Below are 24662 nucleotides of genomic sequence, written 5' to 3' on the forward strand. Positions count from 1 at the left end.
TGTATTGTATGGTGGATGTGATGTGTTGCGTACGAAACTAAAGTCTGCAATCAGATCCAAACGTCTGCAGCAAGATAACGCTCGCCCACATTCTGGCAAACGGACAGCCGACACAATAAAGGAGTTGAGATTAGAGGTGCTGGAACATCCACCATACAGTCCAGACTTGGCTCCAAGTGATTTTCACATGTTTGGACCCGTAACGGAAGCGCTGCAAGGAAGAAGATTTGAAAGTGATGAAAGCGTCATTCCTGCGGTGCAAAACTGGTTACAGATGCAACCGAAAAACCTATTTTCTGATGAAATAAAAAAAACTCGTAAAACCTCGGGAAAACTGCATTGAAGTCCAGGGAGGTTACGTAGAAAAATAACGCGCTTCAGTTTCCTATCATCAGAATAAGTGGAGCTTTTCACAAATGTGCCTTTACTTTTTGAATTCCCGTCGTATACCTGTATGTGGATGATTTTGTAAATAAGCTTTACCTATAATGTACTTTTAAAGATATAACAAGGGATGGCTTTTCTGATAGTGCATACGCGTGAATAGTGAGTTTCGGCATTAACATCTATTTATAAATGACTGTTTAACCATGGGTAACGCCACGGTCCAAGCTAGTAACATATGTAATTATACTAACCTCCCAAGACATCTCCCCCCCCCTCCCCCCCCCCCCCCACTGGCAAAAGCACAAATCGCACAATGCAACTTGTATCGTATGCCGAAATCTTAAGAGGAAGGAAATACACTCCTGGAAATGGAAAAAAGAACACATTGACACCGGTGTGTCAGACCCACATACTTGCTCCGGACACTGCGAGAGGGCTGTACAAGCAATGATCACACGCACGGCACAGCGGACACACCAGGAACCGCGGTGTTGGCCGTCGAATGGCGCTAGCTGCGCAGCATTTGTGCACCGCCGCCGTCAGTGTCAGCCAGTTTGCCGTGGCATACGGAGCTCCATCGCAGTCTTTAACACTGGTAGCATGCCGCGACAGCGTGGACGTGAACCGTATGTGCAGTTGACGGACTTTGAGCGAGGGCGTATAGTGGGCATGCGGGAGGCCGGGTGGACGTACCGCCGAATTGCTCAACACGTGGGGCGTGAGGTCTCCACAGTACATCGATGTTGTCGCCAGTGGTCGGCGGAAGGTGCACGTGCCCGTCGACCTGGGACCGGACCGCAGCGACGCACGGATGCACGCCAAGACCGTAGGATCCTACGCAGTGCCGTAGGGGACCGCACCGCCACTTCCCAGCAAATTAGGGACACTGTTGCTCCTGGGGTATCGGCGAGGACCATTCGCAACCGTCTCCATGAAGCTGGGCTACGGTCCCGCACACCGTTAGGCCGTCTTCCGCTCACGCCCCAACATCGTGCAGCCCGCCTCCAGTGGTGTCGCGACAGGCGTGAATGGAGGGACGAATGGAGACGTGTCGTCTTCAGCGATGAGAGTCGCTTCTGCCTTGGTGCCAATGATGGTCGTATGCGTGTTTGGCGCCGTGCAGGTGAGCGCCACAATCAGGACTGCATACGACCGAGGCACACAGGGCCAACACCCGGCATCATGGTGTGGGGAGCGATCTCCTACACTGGCCGTACACCACTGGTGATCGTCGAGGGGACACTGAATAGTGCACGGTACATCCAAACCGTCATCAAACCCATCGTTCTACCATTCCTAGACCGGCAAGGGAACTTGCTGTTCCAACAGGACAATGCACGTCCGCATGTATCCCGTGCCACCCAACGTGCTCTAGAAGGTGTAAGTCAACTACCCTGGCCAGCAAGATCTCCGGATCTGTCCCCCATTGAGCATGTTTGGGACTAGATGAAGCGTCGTCTCACGCGGTCTGCACGTCCGGCACGAACGCTGGTCCAAGTGAGGCGCCAGGTGGAAATGGCATGGCAAGCCGTTCCACGGGACTACATCCAGCATCTCTACGATCGTCTCCATGGGAGAATAGCAGCCTGCATTGCTGCGAAAGGTGGATATACACTGTACTAGTGCCGACATTGTGCATGCTCTGTTGCCTGTGTGTATGTGCCTGTGGTTCTGTCAGTGTGATCATGTGATGTATCTGACCCCAGGAATGTGTCAATAAAGTTTCCCCTTCCTGGGACAATGAATTCACGGTGTTCTTATTTCAATTTCCGGGAGTGTATAATGGAAGTTAAAGATCTTAAGATTAAATTTTCCCCGAAACATTTAAGTTTCATCTTTATCTACTATAATGAAGAAATGTAGGCCTCGACTGGAACCCAGGCATTCTTGCTTCCTAGGCACAAATGCTGACCATTACACCACCGCAGCCACATGCGGGATGTTGCTACACGAATTACCCCAGTCGACTACCTCCCCAACACAAAGTTCAATTCACATTCTCAGCCTATTTTCCCCCTACATTTTCACTATTGCCATGCCTCTCCGGCATTGGAATAGCACCCCAGCGTTGCAGCAAACGCACTATCGTAACTGGCGGCTGATACCGGGTAGGTATCACAGAGACGGAAAAAAGTAGAACGTAACAGCCTCAGAAAAGGTTTTGAAACAATACGGGGGATGGTATATATCGGGTGGTTATAATGAAACTTTCCCTATTTAACACGTTATAACACGGAAACTAATTACCATACGAGTACCAGATTTGGTAGCATAAATGTCAAGGATGTGGGGAAGAGAAATAATGCAGACTCAATCCAACTGAAACACTTCCAATGTGCTGCTAAGGTGCAACACACCCTCACATACCGGTCTCATTACTTCTACAAAAGGGGCTCAATAGGGGGCCCTTCAGTGTCCAGAAGAGACCAAAAGCGCAGGATTGCATTCGGCACAGCAGAACCAAACATGTCTGTAGGTATGCTGGCTACCTCTTTTGATATGCTGCGCATCTGATCAGTACAGGCGTGAATGTTCCCCTGGAGAAACGTGTCCTTCAGGTGGCCCAACAACCAGAAATCACAGGGAGTGACGTGATCGTGCCGGCCCAGCATTTCGAAACGATCGTCTGATAATTCGATCGTTTCCAAGTTCGAAACTTCCTGGCAGGTTAAAAGTGTGTGCCAGACCGAGACTCGGACTGGGGCTGTTAGGACGAGTCGTGAGTCGTGCTTGGGCAGCTCAGTTAGTAGAGCACCTGCCCGCAAACGGCACAGGTCCCGAGTTCGAGTCTCAAGTCTGGCAGACAGGAAATTTTATATCAGCACACACTCCGTTGCAGATTGAAAATTTCATTCCGATTTCCAAATGTGTCTCAGAGAGGCATGTGAACTTCACGAACGATGGGTGGTGGGGTCCCATCTTGCATGCAAACTGTTGAGTTCAATGCGTCTCTCTCCTGTACGACGGGTATGACATGTCAACGTTGCGTATCGCAGTAATGCTGGCCAGTCACACTGGACGTCTTTGCTTCTTGAGCGGCAACCTGTTCAAAGAAGAATGTGCCAATGATGTACGTAGCCGTGAAGCTACACCACACGGTGATATGTTCACCATACAGAGGAACGTCGTGCACAATGACTGGAGGTGAAAATCCACCCACACGGCAATTTTGTGTATTGACATCGCCAGTCAGAGAAAAATGAGCTTCGTCTGTCTGTAGATCAAGAGACCAACCAATCAATCATAGGAACACACACAGTTGAAACATTCTCCGCCACTTCCTCTTGTATTGTACGTGTAGAGCCAGCCCTCGTCAACTTCAGTCCTCGTGAGAAAGTGGAGAGCGAAGTTCAAAATGTGTGTGAAATCTTATGGGACTTAACTGCTAGGATCATGTCCCTAAGCTTACAGACTACTTAACCAAAGTTATCCTAAGGACAAACACACACACACCCATGCCCGGGGGAGGACTCAAACCTCCATCGGGACCAGCCGCACAGTCGGAGAGCGAAGTCAACACGTCATTCCGCGTCCTGTGGTGCGAGCTGCTGAACCATATGGATCTTGTACGGATACCGTTTGAGAATAGTTCGAAACACCTTCCGCACGGTGGAGCACGGGATTTTCAACTGTGGTGACACAGCACGCGCCCTGCCTGACGGTCGGGAATTGCGCTCAGCGTTGTCTGCCATGGCAACGGCGATTTCAACCACCTGTGGTGCAACCGGTCGTCGGCCTCCTGCCGGAGCGACAGCCAGTTCTCCAGCTAACTTCTTCATAGTGCTGCATACAGCAGGTGGAGGAAGCGGACCCTTCCATAATCCTTTCAGCTGGCAATATTCTCGAAGTGCAGCTGCAGCATTACTGTTGTCTTGATAATAGAGCTTCACCAGTAATGCCCTGTTCATCTTGCCCAAGCTCATGTCGACACGTCAACAAGTACACTGCAACTGGTCAGGTGTGTGAGACTATGAATCACGGTGACTGATCCCGGCACTTGGTGGCCATAGTTGGAACTGATGGTGGCGCTGTGACGCATCGAAATCGTGCATCGCATACTCTGGACATTAGTGTTACCGAAATTTCTACTCGTATGGAAATTGGTTTCTGTGTTATAACGTGATAAATGGCCGAAGTTTAATTGTAACGACCCGAGAGTTGACGAGACCAATCAATCAATCACAAAAACACACAGAAACGCTTGAACCATTCGCCGCTACTTCCTCTTGTACTGTACATTAATTTGTTTTGTGGCTGTTTAGTACCAATCGAAACAAAACACATCGGTTGAACGTGAGAGAAAATAATGTGTGTCCACACCATAACCGACAACGTACCGTCAACAAACTGACTGCACAGAGAAGCGGAAGCGAGACCGGCGTGTGCGCTCCGGTTGACCGGCAGCCGTGCCCGCCGGTCCGCCTGCACCGGGGTAGCATTCATCTCACGCTAGGTGAGGAGAGCCCTACGTCAACGTGACGTAGGCACGCGTTAGCATGAGTTTCACGAGTTGTCCTATCGGCTGTTGTGTGCATTCTGTATACATCGACTGTTGTGTGCGTCTCGAATCTGCACTGTTCTTTGTTCTTAGTTGATTCACAACATGAAGGCAAAATTAAATGGAACTAGGTGGTTTAATATTTCCAGCAACATTCGGAATTACTTCGAACTTCAGTTTAACGTTTCTGCCCACATGAATTATGTACAATTCATTGGCTTTTATAAAAATACGAAACACTTTAATTTCTCCTTATTTCACGTTTTTATCCACATGATTTATGCACGATTAATCGGACTAAAAAATGCCTAGACACTTTCGTTATGGTTATATTCCTTCATTCAGATATTTGTTATGTTCATGAAACACACAATAACATCCCATATTCTTTGGATTCCAGCTTAATAATTAATTATTTCATGTTTCTATCCACAGGATTTAGACACGATTCATCGGATTTTTTTTTTTTTTTAAATGGCGTAGTATTCATTTCAGGCTAGAAAAATAAAAAGACACTTTTGTTATGGTTATGATTCGTTCATTCAGATATTCGTCATGTTCATGAAACACACAATAACATCCCATATTCTTTGGATTGCAGTTTAATAATTAATTATTTCGCCCTGCTATCCACACGATTTATGCACGATTCATTGGATTTTTTTTTTGTTAGTTGACTAAAAGCTTTTTTTTTACTTTCGTTATGCTTCCTTCGTTCAGACATTAATTATGTTCCTGAAACACATAATACCATCCCAAATTGTTTGGATTACAGCTTAATAATTAATTCAACTGGGATGAGCTTAACAGATAACTCCTGTCACCTCATTTGTACACATGTATTTACATTTAGCTTTGACGTTATCGGTACAACCACAAAGATCGATATACGCACTCATGTTGTCGATTTAGGTATTTGGTGGCCCTGCGTTTAGAGGGAAAAAATGCATTTTAGCGCGGGACGGTTAATGAATGAACAAGCACACGGTGACAATTATTGAACTATTTGAAACAAAATCGTCATAAATTCTGAACGGTTTGTGTTAGGACGTTCAAACTGCACGGTTGGCCGCAGGGCGCGATGGGAATTAGTATGCGCTGTATAGTTTGATTTAGCGACGAAGCCCACTTCAATTTATATGAGTTCGTCAGTATGCAAAACTGGGGCACTTGGGGGACTGAGAATCGGCATTTCGCGATCGAGAAGTCTCTTCATCCTCAATGGGCGACTGAGTGGTGTGCAATGTCCAGTCACGCAATAATCGGTGGGATATTGCTCGATGGCAAGGTGACTGCGGAACGGTACTTGAAGGATTTGGACGGTGGTTTCATTCCCATATCCAAAGTGATCCTGATTTCGACAAGATGTGGTTCATGTAAGACGGAGCGCGACCCCATCGAAGCAGGAGAGTGTTTGATGTCCTGGAGGAGCACTTTGGGGACCGCATTCTGGCTCCGGGGTTCCCAGAGGCCACTAGTATGGGCCTCGATTGCTCGACATGTTCTCCTGATCTGAACGGATGGCACTCCTTTTTGTGGTGCTCCTTTTTTTTTTTTTGGTAATCAGCCAGCCGAATAAAGACCCGCAGAGAAGCCCTTTCGAAATTACGTCTCGTGCTGATAATGTTGTCTCACATTGCAGCGGCATCTCCATGTCCTTCAGTGATCACTCAGCATTTAATGCTGTTCGTGCGGCTTATCAGCGCTACCAGGTCATTTTTTCTCTCTCCTTTTTTTAGGCGTCAGTCTTCTGACTGGTTTCATGCGGCCTGCCAACCTCTTTATCTCAGAGTAGCACTTGCAACCTATGTCCTCAGTTTTTTGCTGGGTGTATTCCAGTCTCTCTCTTCCTTTACAGTTTTTACCCTCTACAGTTTCCTGTAATACCATGGAGGTCATTCCCTCATGTCTTAACAAATGTCCTATCATCTTGTCCCTTCTCCTTATCAATATTTTCCTCATATTCCTTTCCGATTCTGCGCAAAACCTCCTTACTCCTTACCTTATCAGTCCACCTAATTTTCAATATTCTTCTGTAGCACCACATTCCAAATGCATCGATTCTTTTCTGTTCCGGTTTCCCACAGCCCATCTTCCACTACCATACAATCCTGTACTCCAGACGTACGTTTTCAGAAATTTCTTCCTCAATTGGAGGCCTATGTCTGATACTAGTAGACTTCTCTTGGCCAGGAATCCCCTTTTTCCAATGTTAGTCTGCTTTTGATGTCCTCCTTGCTCCGTCTGTCCTTGGTTCTTTTACTGCCTCGATAGCTGAATTCCTTAGCTTCATCGACTCCGTGACCATCAATCCTGATGTTAAGTTTCTCGCTTTCCTCATTTCTACTACTTCTTATTACTTTCGTCTTTCTTCGATTTACTCTCAATCCATATTCTGTACGAATTAGATTGTTCATTCCATTAAGCAGATCATGTAATTCTTCTTCACTTTCGCTCAGGATAGCAATGGGGCTATATTAAAGACCAAGCTTAGAGTAAAACCATTGCTGAGCTGAAAACAGACCATGCAGGAGGTCATCGACAGCATCGATGTTCTGACACTTCAGCGGGTCATGCAGAATTTCACTATTCGTCACATCATCGCCAATGAAAATTTTGTGGTAAGTTCTATGGGACCAAACTGCTCAGGTCATCAGTTCCTAGGCTTACGCACTACTTAATGTAACTTACACTAATTTACACTAAGGATAACACACACACCCACGCCGAAGGGAGGACTCGAACCTCCGATGAGGGGGAGCCGCGCAAACCGTGGCAAGGCGCCGAGACCGCACGGCTACCCCGCGCGGCAATCGCCAATGATGGAAGGGGTATCGAACATGTCATAACCTAAATCCGAATATCTGTTATTTCCCGTATTCAATAATGTGTGCGCATGCCGTATGTTGTAACTAACTCAGGTCTTTTTTCGTATAGTCCAGTGTTTGTCACCTTGTATGGTAGCGTGAAGTTATGGCAATGCTTGGAGCAGCAGAAGGGGCGCACAACTTTAATCCCAAGGTTTTGTGACAAAGTCCAAATTATGAAACATACTATTATATCCAGTTTTAAGGTTTTTTACGGTGCAAATAAACCGAAATTATGCTAAACATATTATACCTGACGTGCTCAAATCCAATATGCAGGAGAAAAAAATTCTTCTGTTAACTGACTCGTGGTGAGGATTAACAAATCCACAGTCATAAAACGAGATTTTTCAAGATGAATAATGATTTCCATTGGGCAGTATTGAAAGTATTAAATTGGCCGTCCCCTCCCCAAATGCATTCCGCCAGGTCAATCCTGCGACGTCCAATTTTATCGTAAGCTAAACATCAAGAAGCTTCAAAACTTCCCTATCTCGTCGAGTGAGAAAAACAAATCACATCCCAAAAAGTCTGGATCGAAACACATTCCACCAACTATCTCTGCCAATATTTGGCGAAATGATGCGTTGTGTGTGGTTTGCTACCAAACTATTCCATGTGTGAGTACATTTTATTAATGTAAACCAAGTTTGTACTGAGCATCGATTCGTTTTGTTTGCACTGTAAGTAACGTAAAAATTGAAAAAAAAAAGTTTCAGCCTAGGAATTCGATCTCACGACTCTCGGGTTATTATTTTCTCTTTCCGTTGTACCAAACTCTACGCTGAACCCACGCTATCATAGATGGTTCATGCCTCACCCACGTCGCAGAAAGAAAAAAAGCCATTTCTTTTAAACGCATAGCCATCTGGAGTTACCACTTCTGTCACTTACGTTTCTGGCTGAGCCCTGCATAAACCACAAATTTGGAGGCAACCGGTGATGACGGGTAGGCTTGGACCCTTTGTAAAATAACAGCACTTTGGAGGAGGTTGGTACAACCGTAAATGAATAACAGGCATATCTGGTAAAGTGTCCTCGAATGTTGTAGACGTTATTCTTTCACATTACCAATCGCGGAAGAGATGTGATGTGTTGATTTAAAACATGTGTGGATAAAAATCTTACGTTAGGATCCCAAATTGTCCGATTGTTTCGGCTCATTACCGAGCCATCTAAAGATCAGTCTGAAATGTTGTTCAGTGTGGTAGACTCCTTGCACATCGTCGCATTTTTTTTTTAGCTAAGTGGTCCTATTTAAATAAAATCCTAAAGTTAACATGTTACTTGGTTATGTTATTTTTGATTAATGCTGTCAATTTACGCAACCAGCTAAGATTTTAAATTTAGGATTTTATTTAACTAGGCGACTTGGCTCTAAAAAATACGACGTTGTGCAAGGAGCATCATACACTGAAAAACATTTTAGATTGATCTGAAGATGGCTGGGAACTTAGCAGAAACCGGTAATTCAGTAAAGAAAATTTGGCATCGTGGAGTAAGATTTTTACCCACACATGTTCTAATTTTGTAGATTTTCATTAGTTGCATATGTTGAACAGTCGTGAATGATGCTTTATCCGAATTCACTGAGCTAGCACGACTGTAACTTCTTCCTCCAAGACTGACATTACTGAACTCGCGCATTGCCACCTGCTACATGGGATGTCAAACCACAACGTCAGTATTGTCCAGGAACTACTGGTAATCAATCTCCCAATATTCCCTAAAATACAGAAAGGTAAATAAACTAAGCCCACTGTCAGAGCCATGTGTTCATCAGTGATGATAAAACAACGTCTCTGAGAATGTACACCGGAATAGTGAAGGCGTCCCACTTGCCAACATCAACAGAAGTGACGGCGTCTTCATATGGAATCAAAGTTTATTTGGCGTCTCGCCTTACATAAACTTTGTGCATTGTCTGCCATCGTTTAAGTCTGCGTGTCTTGTCACGAACAGAAATATACTTTGAAAACATCAAAAAAAATTCGCTCACGACGCGATTTTACTAGATTATACGTTGTTGACTTATTGTTGTTGTTGTGGTCTTCAGTCCTGAGACTGGTTTGATGCAGCTCTCCATGCTACTCTATCCTGTGCAAGATTCTTCATCTCCCAATACCCACTGAAACCTACATCCTTCTGAATCTGCTTAGTGTATTCATCTCTTGGTCTCCCCCTACGATTTTTACCCTCCACGCTGCCCTCCAATACTAAATTGGTGATCCCTTGATGCCTCAGAACATGTCCTACCAACCGATCCCTTCTTCTGGTCAAGTTGTGCCACAAACTCCTCTTCTCCCCAATCCTATTCAGTACCTCCTCATCAGTTATGTGATCTACCCATCTAATCTTCAGCATTCTTCTGTAGCACCACATTTCGAAAGCTTCTATTCTCTTCTTGTCCAAATTATTTACCGTCCATGTTTCACTTCCATACATGGCTACACTCCATACAAATACTTTCAGAAATGACTTCCTGACACTTAAATCTATACTCGATGTTAACAAATTTCTCTTCTTCAGAAACGCTTTCCTTGCCATTGCCAGTCTACATTTTATATCCTCTCTACTTCGACCATTATCAGTTATTTTGCTCCCCAAATAGCAAAACTCCTTTACTACTTTAAGTGTCTCATTTCCTAATCTAATACCTTCAACATCACCCGACTTAATTCGACTACATTCTATTATCCTCGTTTTGCTTTTGTTGATGTTCATCTTATATCCTCCCTTCAAGACACTGTCCATTCCGTTCAACTGCTCTTCCAAGTCCTTTGCTGTCTCTGACAGAATTACAATGTCATCGGCGAACCTCAAAGTTTTTATTTCTTCTCCATGGATTTTAATACCTACTCCGAATTTTTCTTTTGTTTCGTTTACTGCTTGATCAATATACAGATTGAATAACATCGGGGAGAGGCTACAACCCTGTCTTACTCCCTTCCCAACCACTGCTTCCTTTTCATGTCCCTCGACTCTTATAACTGCCATCAGGTTTCTGTACAAATTGTAAATAGCCTTTCGCTCCCTGTATTTTACCCCTGCCACCTTTAGAATTTGAAAGAGAGTATTCCAGTCAACATTGTCAAAAGCTTTCTCTAAGTCCACAAATGCTAGAAACGTAGGTTTGCCTTTCCTTAAACTTTCTTCTAAGATAAGTCGTAAGGTAAGTATTGCCTCACGTGTTCCAGTATTTCTACGGAATCCAAACTGATCTTCTCCGAGGTCGGCTTCTACTAGTTTTTCCATTCCTCTGTAAAGAATTCGTGTTAGTATTTTGCAGCTGTAGCTTATTAAACTGATTGTTCGGTAATTCTCACATATGTAAACACCTGCTTTCTTTGGGATTGGAATTATTATATTCTTCTTGAAGTCTGAGGGTATTTCGCCTGTTTCATACATCTTGCTCACCAGATGGTAGAGTTTTGTCAGGACTGGCTCTCCCAAGGCCGTCAGTAGTTCCAATGGTATGTTGTCTACTCCGGGGACCTTGTTTCGACTCAGGTCTTTCAGTGCTCTGTCAAACTCTTCACGCAGTATCGTATCTCCCATTTCATCTTCATCTACATCCTCTTCCATTTCCATAATATTGCCCTCAAGTACATCGCCCTTGTATAGACCCTCTATATACTCCTTCCACCTTTCTGCTTTCCCTTCTTTGCTTAGAACTGGGTTTCCATCTGAACTCTTGATGTTCATACAAGTGGTTCTCTTATCTCCAAAGGTCTCTTTAATTTTCCTGTAGGCATTATCTATCTTACCCCTAATGAGATAAGCCTCTACATCCTTACATTTGTCCTCTAGCCATCCCTGCTTAGCCATTTTGCACTTCCTGTCGATCTCATTTTTGAGACATTTGTATTCCTTTTTGCCTGCTTCATTTACTGCATTTTTATATTTTCTCCTTTCATCAATTAAATTCAATATTTCTTCTGTTACCCAAGGATTTCTACTAGCTCTCGTCTTTTTACCTACTTGATCCTCTGCTGCCTTCACTACTTCATCCCTCAAAGCTACCCATTCTTCTTCTACTGTATTTCTTTCCCCCACTCCTGTCAATTGTTCCCTTATGCTCTCCCTGAAACTCTCTACAACCTCTGGTTCTTTCATTTTATCCAGGTCCCATCTCCTTAAATGCCCACCTTTTTGCAGTTTCTTCAGTTTTAATCTACAGGTCATAACCAATAGATTGTGGTCAGAGTCCACATCTGCCCCTGGAAATGTCTTACAATTTAAAACCTGGTTCCTAAATCTCTGTCTTACCATTATATAATCTGATACCTTTTAGTATCTCCAGGGTTCTTCCATGTATACAACCTTCTATCATGATTCTTAAACCAAGTGTTAGCTATGATTAAGTTGTGCTCTGTGCGAAATTCTACCAGGCGGCTTCCTCTTTCATTTCTTAGCCCCAATCCATATTCACCTACTATGTTTCCTTCTCTCCCTTTTCGTACACTCGAATTCCAGTCACCCATGACTATTAAATTTTCGTCTCCCTTCACTATCTGAATAATTTCTTTTATTTCCTCATACATTTCTTCAATTTCTTCGTCTTCTGCAGAGCTAGTTGGCATATAAACTTTTACTACTGTAGTAGGTGTGGGCTTCGTATCTATCTTGGCCACAATAATGCGTTCACTATGATGTTTGTAGTAGCTTACCCGCATTCCTATTTTCCTATTCATTATTAAACGTACTCCTGCATTACCCCTATTTGACTTTGTGTTTATAACCCTGTAGTCACCTGACCAGAAGTCTTGTTCCTCCTGCCACCGAAGTTCACTAATTCCCACTATATCTAACTTTAACCTATCCATTTCCCTTTTCAAATTTTCTAACCTACCTGCCCGATTAAGGGACCTGACATTCCACGCTCCGATCCGTAGAACGCCAGTTTTCTTTCTCCTGATAACGACATCCTCTTGAGTAGTCCCCGCCCGGAGATCCGAATGGGGGACTATTTTACCTCCGGAATATTTTACCCAAGAGGACGCCATCATCATTTAATCATACAGTAAAACTGCATGCCCTCGGGAAAAATTACGGCCGTAGTTTCCCCTTGCTTTCAGCCGTTCGCAGTACCAGCACAGCAAGGCCGTTTTGGTTATTGTTACAAGGCCAGATCAGTCAATCATCCAGACTGTTGCCCTTGCAACTACTGAAAAGGCTGCTGCCCCTCTTCAGGAACCACATGTTTGTCTGGCCTCTCAACAGATACCCCTCCGTTGTGGTTGCACCTACGGTACGGCTATCTGTATGGCTGAGGGCCGCAAGCCTCCCCACCAACGGCAAGGTCCATGGTTCATGGGGGGGTTGTTGACTTAATGGGAGCAAAAACAAACTATTTTTCCAGAGCTGTGGAGCTGACGTTCGCCCCATGGCCGAGCGCTCGTGAAACCGGTCGCTTTTTCCCCTGACAGCGCCGCATCACCCACAGTCCGGACCGTCCTGCGTATCAGCGACATCACAGTGAACACTTTAAGAACCGTTAATGACTTAAGTGAAGTGAGTTCGGGCTAGAGGTATGCAAAAACATCTGTTCATATTTGAGTACCTACATCGGTTTACAACTTTATTTGTTCAACATTGAACCTAGGAACTAATTATTATGCATGTTGGTGCAATTCAATGTGGGCACCATTTATAGCTCGAAAGATGGTGAAATGGTAGTCCACTTCTCGCCACATGTTCGTAATCATTATATGTGTCATAGCTAGGGGCAAAAAATTTTGCGAAAACAATAGAGCTTAAAATAACATGAAATTAATGGTTTTCACTACGTATTGCGAAATTTGTAATTTTCCATTGTCTAAAATTGTCATACAAACAAGGACGGAAATGTACTAATATTCTGATAGTTACTGAATGTTAAAACTGCATTTTGTCTTCCAATCTCCTCAAGACTAATGTTCGTGTATGATCTTAAAACAAAAGTTCATTTACTGTGTAACGAACTCTGTTTTTACGACGTGCCAGACCGCTGACTTCCCTTTGTATGGACACCGTGGCCCTACTCCACGAGAATGGCGGTCATTCAGATTGTTATGCTCAATTAAAACTGAAGTACCTTGTGAGCGTGACCATGATGCGGTTTCCATCAAACTTAGACGAACTAAATTATACGTACTTCTACAAACGATTCCACCTTATTATGCCTCTACTTCATTTTTTTTTAATTTATGGTGATACTACAGTGAGCATGCAAAGTGCATTGAGCTATAACTGCCATGTCTCTGACTCGCAGACTGACTTACATTATGTGGCCGCATGCATAGACTGAACAACGCTCACAAAGAGTTTTGATTTAGTGAGCAGGTTAGTCAAAAAAATCAGTTAGCTTCAAGAAATAGAAGAAGGCCTAAAACATGCAGGGATCAACGGGGAGATTAATTTTCAGAAACAGTTAAAAGAAAAGAAGAAGGAAGGACAATGGAAACAGGAAAACAATTAAAGGATTAACTGATTTTCCGAAGAGGAAAAGAAGGGAACATGAAAAAAATTAGTAATCACGTAACATTCGGTTTCAGACGTTGTCTTAAGGCCAAAATTGTTTAATAATAATAATAAAATAATGCCTCCTCTTCCTTCTCATTTCTCACATCCTCCCTCAAAACATCAACCAGCTTGGTCAAAGCAGATTTTTGGCCACGAACGGTGCGTTCTTATACTTCTCTGCCTGATTTTCCGGAGTCAGCACTCTCTACACCCGTCCCTTTTGTCAATATAGTATACTCTCTGGGGGACATCCATAACTATTGCTATAATTTTTCATAATGGATAAATCTGCTCCATTTGTGCTATATTAATTCCTTTATTTGGATAAAATCGTACACACGACCCGACGTTCACAACGTAAGTCTTTCAGGATGTAAATCCCATCTTCAGGATCTACAAAGAACAAGGGAATCTAAGAGGGATGCTATATAAAATTTAACATTAAAAGGGTCCATACAAAGGTAAATATCGTGTCGTACCTTTATTTCGTATGAGAAACTCGTGTCGGTCATGCAAAGAAATCCAGCAAATTTATCAAGTTGCGTGCGTCATCCCGTGCGGGTGGGGCATGAAAATGATTGTTGCATGAACCGTACCACACTGGCTAAATGGGGCCTAACCGAAAAACCGTGAACGTAACAGCGAATTAGCACACATTTCAAGCTCCATGTAACCTATGAGCCAACTGTAAAAACAGAGCATGTGTCAGGGCTAAGGAAGTAAAATGAAGGCATGTCATTGTAGAAGGATGAGATATTGGCCTCCGCAGGTATCTACACCGCTTTTAAGCTTTTGATAACCTCCCCTCTATTTTAAACGTGTATGACCGTGAGAATAATCCTAATTACGTGCAATCTTAAGAAATCTGGCCAGTTGAGATTGTAGGCTGTCAATGGCACCTTCACGTAAGTAGCGTCTATAACATCTCGTACCCTAATGTTGGAGGCTGCATGTCATATCAACTGACAAGAGTCACACAACGTTTAGGGACCTAGATTCAGTTTTACTTTTCAGGGGTTGTACATACTGCACTGGTGTCCAAAACTGAAGCAACCGAAATCCTGCAAGGTTTTCGTTTATTGTGCCACTAAACAGTGTAATCAGGTGATAGTAAATTAGGAACAATACAAAGAATACAGAATGTAAACAACTGCAATATACATAACGGTAGACAAAAAATGTTCTTCGTTTTTTCCAACTTAACGGATTTGCACACACATTCAGGCAGCTGGTTAATGCACTCAGTTTGGGTTTGATCACCTCTCGCAACAATACTGGCCTGACTTAACGACGGGGCATACCGTGAATTACGTCGTCAGTCTCATGTCGAGGCAGTAACTCCCGTTCTTGCTGCAGCGCTGCTCGCATGTCTTGGAGAGTGGTCCGTGGATGCTGGCGTGGTCCAGGCCGTATCCCTCGTGCACCGCAGACGTGCTCTGTGGGATTCAAATCGAGAGAGCGAGCAGGCCGCGCCATGCGTGAAATATCGTCAGTTGCCAAGAAAACATCAGCTACGCGTGCTCTATGAGGTCGAGCATTATCGTCCATCAATACGAAGTCTGGGCCCACAGCACCTCGCAACAAATCAAATTATGTTCCAAGATCCCATCACGATAGCTGACAGCAGTTAAGCCTTGCGGATTCACCAGCACAATTTCATGAAGAGGGGTTCGAGTGGTAAACATAATTCCTGCCCACGCCGTTAGGGATTCTCCTCCATATCAGTGCCTTTCCACAAGTTTTGGGTCTCGAAATCGTGTTCCACGTTCCGTCCAGATGCGAATCCGCCGAGAATCACTTTGCGGACCAAATCGCGACTCTTCTGTGAAAAGAACATTGGTCCACTCTTCCACCGTCCACGTTGCATGTTGACAACTCCTCTCTAGACGTTCCCTTTTGTGAAGACGGGTCAGAGGTACACATACAGCAGGTCCCCGACAGTAAAGACAACTCTGCCGAGGCCACCGCAGAGACTCTGGCAAGCGGCTTCTCCGAGCCGTACTACGCCGTTCAAAAAATGGTTCAAATGGCTCTGAGCACTATGGGACTCAACATCTATGGTCATCAGTCCCCTAGAACTTAGAACTACTTAAACCTAACTAACCTAAGGACAGCACACAACACCCAGCCATCACGAGGCAGAGAAAATCCCTGACCCCGCCGGGAATCGAACCCGGGAACCCGGGCGTGGGAAGCGAGAACGCTACCGCACGACCACGAGATGCGGGCTACTGCGCCGTCTGTGACCGTGTACACAGCGGTTGTGGATGCGCGATTACCCCAAAACCACTGTCCCGTTTGATAGGTGCCCTGACGTCATCGTTGGCATCGTTGTCCGTTGACCAGAATGCCACCTTCCGCGTAGGACACGGTCGTACGGAGATCTGGTTGACAGTTTGTACGATTATATCGTGAATTAGACACAGGAAGGGCAAACTATGGTTTGCTGCTTTAATTTTGGACACCAGCGTATATCGTTCCTCAGCTTAGTATTTAATGAGGAACTCTGCAGCTGTATATATATTCAGTATTTTTAGGTGTTCACCAGTCACACTGACGTCTCCGTTACTGGAGATTCTGTGCACCATGATTGTGCAGGTTACCTTTTACGTTGTATTGCACTATCGACATCTGTAGCCTTGTATTTTCAATATTTCATACTCTGTATATTGATTTTGTTCCACTATTACGTTTCATTTGTGTTGTGTCGGTTTGTCCCCTTTTTTATGTTATACTATGACCTTATTACTTTTAACTTCATGACAGTGTCATTATAAATGTTTTCTTATTTTGTTGTTCGAGAATTTCATAATAGATTTTTATTATTTTTTGCTCCTTGCCAATCGGAATACGCATTGCATATTTTTCTTTTAGTATTTGTTCTGTATCGGCTCTACCTTAGTTAACATCATTCATAGAGTAATGTGGTGTTAGCGCAGTTAGTAACGGGTGGCATTTGGGAGAAAACGTGGGGATGCGGCCGTGTTTTGAGCTACGATTTCTTCTGTCGTCATTCGCGTCCTCGATGCTCGGCTGCCACTAAGTGACGATCTGAGCCACATCGTTGCTGTCATCCCGTTAGTGTGTCGACCGGTCTTGCTGGGCGTCCATAACGTGATGCTGGATCGGCTCTTGTACGGTAACGTACTTCTGAGGTCCAGAAATTGGCGTTCAACGGCATTCGTACCTTGATCTTACTTTCTTAGGCCGTGCCACATATCCTGTCGTTTGCAGTCAGTTCATACGTTTCATTAGGCTGACAATGAGTGTTTATTTGCTGTTATGTTCATGGTTCTGCCACTTAGGTCCGGTTGAGCTAGTGCAGTACTGCTTATATAAAAGAATCTTTTCATGCTTCAGCCACACGGAATCTCGTACGTTACTTGATAAATTTGCTGGATTTTTTACATGACTAGTACGATTTTCTCGTACGCAATCAAGGTATGACATAATATTCACATTTTTATGGACCCTTTTACTGTTAATTAATTGTATACAATGTGATTCACGAAGATGTGCAAATATTTTAATATGTTATTCTAGAAATAACACTAAAGAAAAAAAGTTCATATAAACACAGGTCCGCAAAATGTTTGGTTACGGAGCTAACTTGCCTGACATTTAGCAACTTCGCTAATATGAAGTCATTGCAAAACTGTACGAGGTTAAAGTAAAGCACGATTTACATTTATTATGTTGTTATTGGTCTGGTGAATCTAATAAAACATGTCCCAGACGTGTGTCTGCAGTAGTTTTCCAGAACATCCAGAGAAGCAAACACGTAATTTCCTAAAATTTTTAATTTAATAACTACTTCAGTAAATAAAAAGTATTTGTGTAACTGCCGATTAGTGTTTAACCAATTGCACAACTCCAAGCGAAGGGCAGAATCCCCCGGATGTAAATGAGGCACTTTTTGTTTATGATAATGATACAGATTATTGTACTTCAGTGTACGCCATACCTTAAATTGTGAAGTGCGTCATCGTTGAGAGATACGTACCCGGGCTTCGTTGAATAGCATCCGTAATATCGACATCATCGTCTTCACGTATCGAGCGCTCGTACTGATTATGAACGCTAGGTGGAGAACCGGTCTCCCGTAGCATTCTACTCGTAAATACTCAGCTAATGGTTCGCGCATTCGGAATCCTCCGAGCTGGATAACGTAAGCGATATTCGTTAACTGCAGCCGTAACATTACCGTCACATTGCCATAAATAAACGCCAATCGACGTATTCCTCTGTCGTAAATTTGAAAGGTATCCCTATTTCATAAATAATGTACAAACTACAACAGTTACTACGTGCTTTCACTTAAACACACTGTTCTTATTATGCTTTCTCACTGAACAATACAGAAAACCAGCCGGCCGGAGTGGCCGAGCGGTTCTAGGCGCTACAGTCTGGAACCGAGCGACCGCTACGGTCGCATCCTGCCCCGGGCATGGATGTGTGTGATGTCCTTAGGTTAGTTAGGTTTAATTATTTCTAAGTTCTAGGCGACTGATGACCTCAGAAGTTAAGTCGCATAGTGCTCAGAGCCATTTGAACAGAAAACCAACTCGCTTCAAGATTAGGAAACGACTGAAACAACTCACTAATGGCATAAACGTTTCTACATTCTCAATGGAAAGCAAACAAATTTACTTGTATAGTAATCTTTGCTCCTCTGCAGGTTCTGGAAAACTACTGCAGGTACACGTCTGGGACATGTTTTATTACATTCCGCGGACCAGTAACAACGTCCTTTACTTTAACCTCGTATAGTTTTGCGATGGCTTCATATAGGTGAAGTTGCTAAATTTCAGGCAAAATCTTTTATTACCTGTAACTCCGTAACTAAACGTTTGCGGACCTATGTTTACAAACCGTCTTTTATTTGCCGCAACTTCGTATATAAACATTTACGGACCTATGTTTATACGAACTTTTTTCTTTAGTTTCACTTTTAGAATAACTTATTAATATATTTCCATATCTTCGTGAATCACCCTGTACAACATCCCTTTCAGTTTCCCTTTCTTTGTGGCGCCTCAAGATCAGGTTCACATCCTGAAACCTGCGTTATCCAAGTAAAGGATTTGTGAAAAACGATTGGAGCAGATCTGTTCATCATGAAATATCTGATTAGTGGGGACCAGTCTTGCAAGGGCCCCCAGAAAGTACCCAAACTGAGGCTGTGTTTGACAAATGCCGGTGTTGTTCACAGACAATGATGGTGCGGCCGTGGCGGCGGAGCTTGTCGCTGCTACGGCTGACTTCAGAGGGCCGCGCCATCTTGAAGTACTATGCGCACCTGCGAAAGGGTGTAGAGGAGGCCATCGCCTTGAGGTCGGCGGCCACAGAGGAGGGACCAGCCAAGACGCGGCGGCGTCTGCTCGAGACTCTGGTGAAGCCTGGTGGGGAGACCGCCCTCCCAGTCTCGGAGGTCCGGGACGAGGTGAGCCGCAGGCGGCTGGGCTGGTGTCGCGCTGCCCTTCTAATTACTCTCTAGTCTAATCACATCTCACAATGCTTATCCTCCACTGACTTCTTCACTTCATCCCCTTTCTTGTCGTCCCTTCCCCTTGCAGTCTGCTTTATTCTCTCATTTGTTTTTGTTATTTTTTCTATTTTGTCGACTTCTTCTTCCTCCTCCTCCTCTTCTTCTCCAAACTGACTGTATTTCCCTGCTTTCTTTCCCCACTTCTTAATTATTCTTATTATTATCACAGGGTTATTCTACATCTACATCTACATGATTACTCTGCAATTCACATTTAAGTGCTTGGCAGAGAGTTCATTGAACCACAATCATACTATCTCCCTACCATTCCTCTCCCGAACAGCGCGCGGGAAAAACGAACACCTAAACCTTTCTGTTCGTGCTCTGATTTCTCTTATTTTATTTTGATGATCATTCCTACCTATGTAGGTTCGACTCAACAAAATATTTTCGCATTCGGAAGAGAAAGTTGGTGACTGAAATTTCGTGAGTAGATCTCGCCGCGACGAATATCGTCTTTGCTTTAATGACTTCCATCCCAACTCGCGTATCATATCTGCCACACTCTCTCCCCTATTACGTGATAATACAAAACGAGCTGCCCTTTTTTGCACCCTTTCTATGTCCTCCGTCAATCCCACTTGGTAAGGATCCCACACCGCGCAGCAATATTCTAACAGAGGACGAACGAGTGTAGTGTAAGCTGTCTCTTTAGTGGACTTGTTGCATCTTCTAAGTGTCCTGCCAATGAAACGCAACCTTTGGCTCGCCTTCCCCACAATATTGACTATGTGGTCTTTCCAACTGAAGTTGTTCGTAATTTTTACACCCAGATACTTAATTGAATTGACGAGAATTGTGCTATTTATCGAGTAATCGAATTCCAACGGATTTCTTTTGGAACTCATGTGGATCACCTCACACTTTTCGTTATTTAGCGTCAACTGCCACCTGCCACACCATACAGCAATCTTTTCTAAATCGCTTTGCAATTGATACTGGTCTTCGGATGACCTTACTAGACGGTAAATTACAGCATCATCTGCGAACAACCTAAGAGAACTCCTCAGATTGCCACCCAGCTCATTTATATAGATCAGGAACAGCAGAGGTCACAGGACGCTTCCCTGGGGAACACCTGATATCACTACAGTTTTACTCGATGATTTGCCGTCTATTACTACGAACTGCGACCTTCCTGACAGGAAATCACGAATCCAGTCGCACAACTGAGAGGATACCCCATAGGCCCGCAGCTTGATTAGAAGTCGCTTGTGAGGAACGGTGTCAAAAGCTTTCCGGAAATCTAGGATTACGGAATCTACTTCTGATCCCCTGTCGATAGCGGCCATTACTTCGTGCGAATAAAGAGCTAGCTGCGTTGCACAAGAAGGATGTTTTCTGAAACCATGCTGATTACGTATCAATAGATCGTTCTCTTCGAAGCGATTCATAATGTTTGAATACAGTATATGCTCCAAAACCGTACTGCAAACCGACGTCAATGATATAGGTCTGTAGTTCGATGGATTGCTCCTACTACCCTTCTTCAACACTGGTGCGACCTGCGCAATTTTCCAATCTGCACGTACACATCAATCGGTGAGCGAGCGGTTGTATATGATTGCTAAGTAGGGAGCTATTGTATCATCGTTATCTGAAAGGAACCTAATCGGTATACAATCTGGACATGAAGGATGGACCCAAAGGATGGACCCATTTTGAAAAATTCGTATACATTCAAGTACAAGTCCAAAATGAACAAGCTTTATACCAATGAAAACAGGAACTTTGAAAGTTCTCGGCTGGCGGCGGCGGGCGGGCGGTGATGGTTTCAGAAGCGGCCGGTAGAGTTCGCGCGACAATAGGGCCGTCATTCCGTTTCACTGTCAGCTGTGAGTGACATGGCGACTGTGCAGCGTAAGTTTTCCTGCGTTCTCGAATTCGCGGAAAGTGAGTTGCAAATTGTCGAGCAGCAGGCATTTCGTACCGAGTTCGGTATTCAACCACCAACTCGCAAAAGCATTAGTCGTTGTTGGAAGCAATTTAAACAGACAATGTGTGCAAAGAAAAATGTACAGGCCGACCGCGTGTGTCAGAGAATGATGTCCGACGTATTCAAGTTTTGTGCCCAGTCCCACTAAGTCTACAAACAGAGCCAGTCGAGAGCTTGTAATACCCCAAACAACTGTATGGAATGTTCTGAGACGGCGTTTGCTGTACAAGCCCTACGGACCATAACTTGTACAGGCTGTCAAACCCAATGACAAAGAGAAGAGACTCGCATTGTGTGGCTAGGTGCTAGCAAAGAAGTAGCGTTTCTACCAGCGTGTAATTTTTAGCCATGAAGCGACGTTCCACCATAATAGAAAAGTCAACAGACACAATGTTCGCATATGGGGTTTGGAAAATCCACACTTACCACGAATGAGACTCGCCGAAGAGCAACGTGTTCTCTGCCGTATCACGTACAAAGGTTTACGGACCATTTTTCTTTGCGGAAAGAACTGTAACGGGAATCGCCGGCTGGAGTGGACGTGCGGTTATAGGCGCTACAGTCAGGAACCGAGCGGCCGCTACGGTCGCAGGTTCGAATCCTGCCTCGGGCATGGATGTGTGTGATGTCCTTAGGTTAGTTACGTTTAATTAGTTCTAAGTTCTAGGTGACTGATGACCTCAGAAGTTAAGTCGCATAGTACTCGGAGCCATTTTGTAACGGGAATCACATACCTGGACATGTTGGAACAATGGCTGTTCCCCCAAGTTATGGAAGATACTCAGGCCTTCATTTTCAAACAGGGTGGAGCTCCGCCCCATTGGCACCATGATGTACGAGGCTTTTCGAATGACTCCCTTCCTCAGTGCTGGATCGGCCGCAGGGGACTCGAGGATGGCTCTGCACTTCTGGCCACCGGAATCTCCCGATCTCACACCCTGCGACTATTTCTTATGGGGTTGTGTGAAGGAAGCTGTTTACGTCCCGCCTCCACCAACCACTCTGAACGGTCTGAGGAACCGGATCACTGTAGCCGAGCTCTCAGTAACAGCAGATACGCTTTCGCCCATGTTGGCCGAGTTTGGCTGCCGCGTCGATGTTTCCCGTGCAGCCAAAGGTAGCCATATTGAACATTTATAATTATAAATAATTATTAAAAACTAATTAATTACAAATTATTAAATTTATTAAATTGATATCAAGCACTATGAAAAAAATATTTGAAACTTCCTCTTTCCATTGGTATAAAGCTCGTACATTTTGGATTTGTACTTGCACAAATGCGACGTTTTGAAAATGGAGCCATCATTTAGAATAATCCTGTATTTCCCTTCTTTTCCTTCACTTCTTCCTGATTATTAGTCTCTGCCTTCTTCTCCCTTACGATTCCATTCACCCATGTTTTCCAGTTCTTTCCATTTTTACACATTTTAATTTGCTTTGCGATCTTCTCTTTGTTCATGCAATACTTATTTTTATCTTCTACCTTCTTATTCCTACTTAGCCATGTTTTTTATTTATTTTTTAAATCAAAGACGCCTTAGGTTGGTGCATAAGTCCGTAGCGTTTTCGTTTTGCATGTTGGTATTCCGCTTGCTACGCGTTTATTTATCGATTGATCTTTTTTTATTCGTAGTTCACTGTTGCTACTTGAGTTTATATATTGCCATTTGCAGTTAGTGAGCTGAACACCGGATGCTAGCAAACAGAGTGCCAAGCGAAGACATCAGAACATTTCCGACATATTCTCCTATTCGAGTTTAATAGGCGAGTGACAGCAACGGAGGCAGCCAGAAACATTAATTTTAGCGCCTTGTGCCGGTACAATGCCATTGGACAGAGCACGACAAGGTAATGGTTTTCTCGTTTTCAGCAGGATGGTTTTGACGTTAGTGGCTCTGTACACTCAGGAACACCTTCGCGGTTCGATGAAGATCGTTTGTACGAATTGATCCACAATCGTCCACGTCATTGTACTCGAGGACTGGCAAATGTGTTGAACTGTGGTCATTCCACCACCGTGCCACATTTTCATTTGGTGGGGAAGATTTGAAAATCGGGTGTATACTGTATGGGTAGCTCTAAGACAGGGTCACAAAAAATCTGCGGGCGGCAGTATGTGCGTCTCTTCTTCCTCGTCATGAACAACACCGACCGTTCCGTTCCTGTGACGAGAAATGGTGTCTTTATGGTAACATAACGAAAGGAAACTAATGTTTGAGCCCAAACAAAGCAGAAACTCGCCGTACAAAGACCTATGCATATCTGCTAAAGATAATGTTATGCGTCTGGTGGAACAGCGACGGCCTGGTGTACAACGAATTGCTTAGCCGCGGTGTAACCACCACTGCTGACATCTGTTGTCAAGAACTGAGACGTCTTACAGACGCAGTTCAAGAACGACGACCAGGAAGAATGCTCTAAGTGGTACTACTCCGCCTTGACACCCGCCAATTTTCTTCTAGGCTGACAAAAAAACATTATACAGGGGTTGGGTTGGAAAGTGATTCCGCGCGCACCTTATTCACCTGATTTTGCGCCTCAGATTTTCACCTTTCCCGCTCCCTGTCCAACAGCCTTTAAGGACCTACCCTTTCGGACGAAAATGGCTCCCAACATGGCTCGCCGAGTTCTTCGCCTGCAAGCGACGTGATTTCTACAGTCATGGAATTTAAAAGTTACCCCAGTGGTGGCAGACCGTTGTAGTGAAGGAGAATATATTATTGATGACTAAAGTCTCTGTTATGTGTATTTGTTGATAAACTTAGCCAAAAACTCTACGAACTTATTGACTAACCTAATATTTATGTGGTCACACTATCAGCTGCTTCCAAAAAGTTTCGTTAAATTGTGCTAGTACACAGTCGGGTGTCAATATAATACCGAACACGTGTGCACCATCAGCAACCGTGTAAAGGGTTG

At 44.1% G+C, this 24662-nt stretch overlaps 1 protein-coding gene across 1 annotated transcript in view; it reads left to right on the forward strand.

Moving 5' to 3' along the window:
• Positions 1-24662, forward strand: part of LOC126209943 (cytochrome P450 4g15-like) — a 75453-nt gene that overhangs the window by 19861 nt on the left and 30930 nt on the right. Inside the window, exon 3 of the mRNA XM_049939059.1 lies at positions 19469-19699. Within this exon, the coding sequence (XP_049795016.1) occupies positions 19469-19699 (231 nt within the window). The remainder of the gene's footprint in view (positions 1-19468; positions 19700-24662) is intronic.

The sequence above is a fragment of the Schistocerca nitens genome, chromosome 10 (assembly GCF_023898315.1).
Source record: "Schistocerca nitens isolate TAMUIC-IGC-003100 chromosome 10, iqSchNite1.1, whole genome shotgun sequence".
Taxonomy (NCBI): domain Eukaryota; kingdom Metazoa; phylum Arthropoda; class Insecta; order Orthoptera; family Acrididae; genus Schistocerca; species Schistocerca nitens.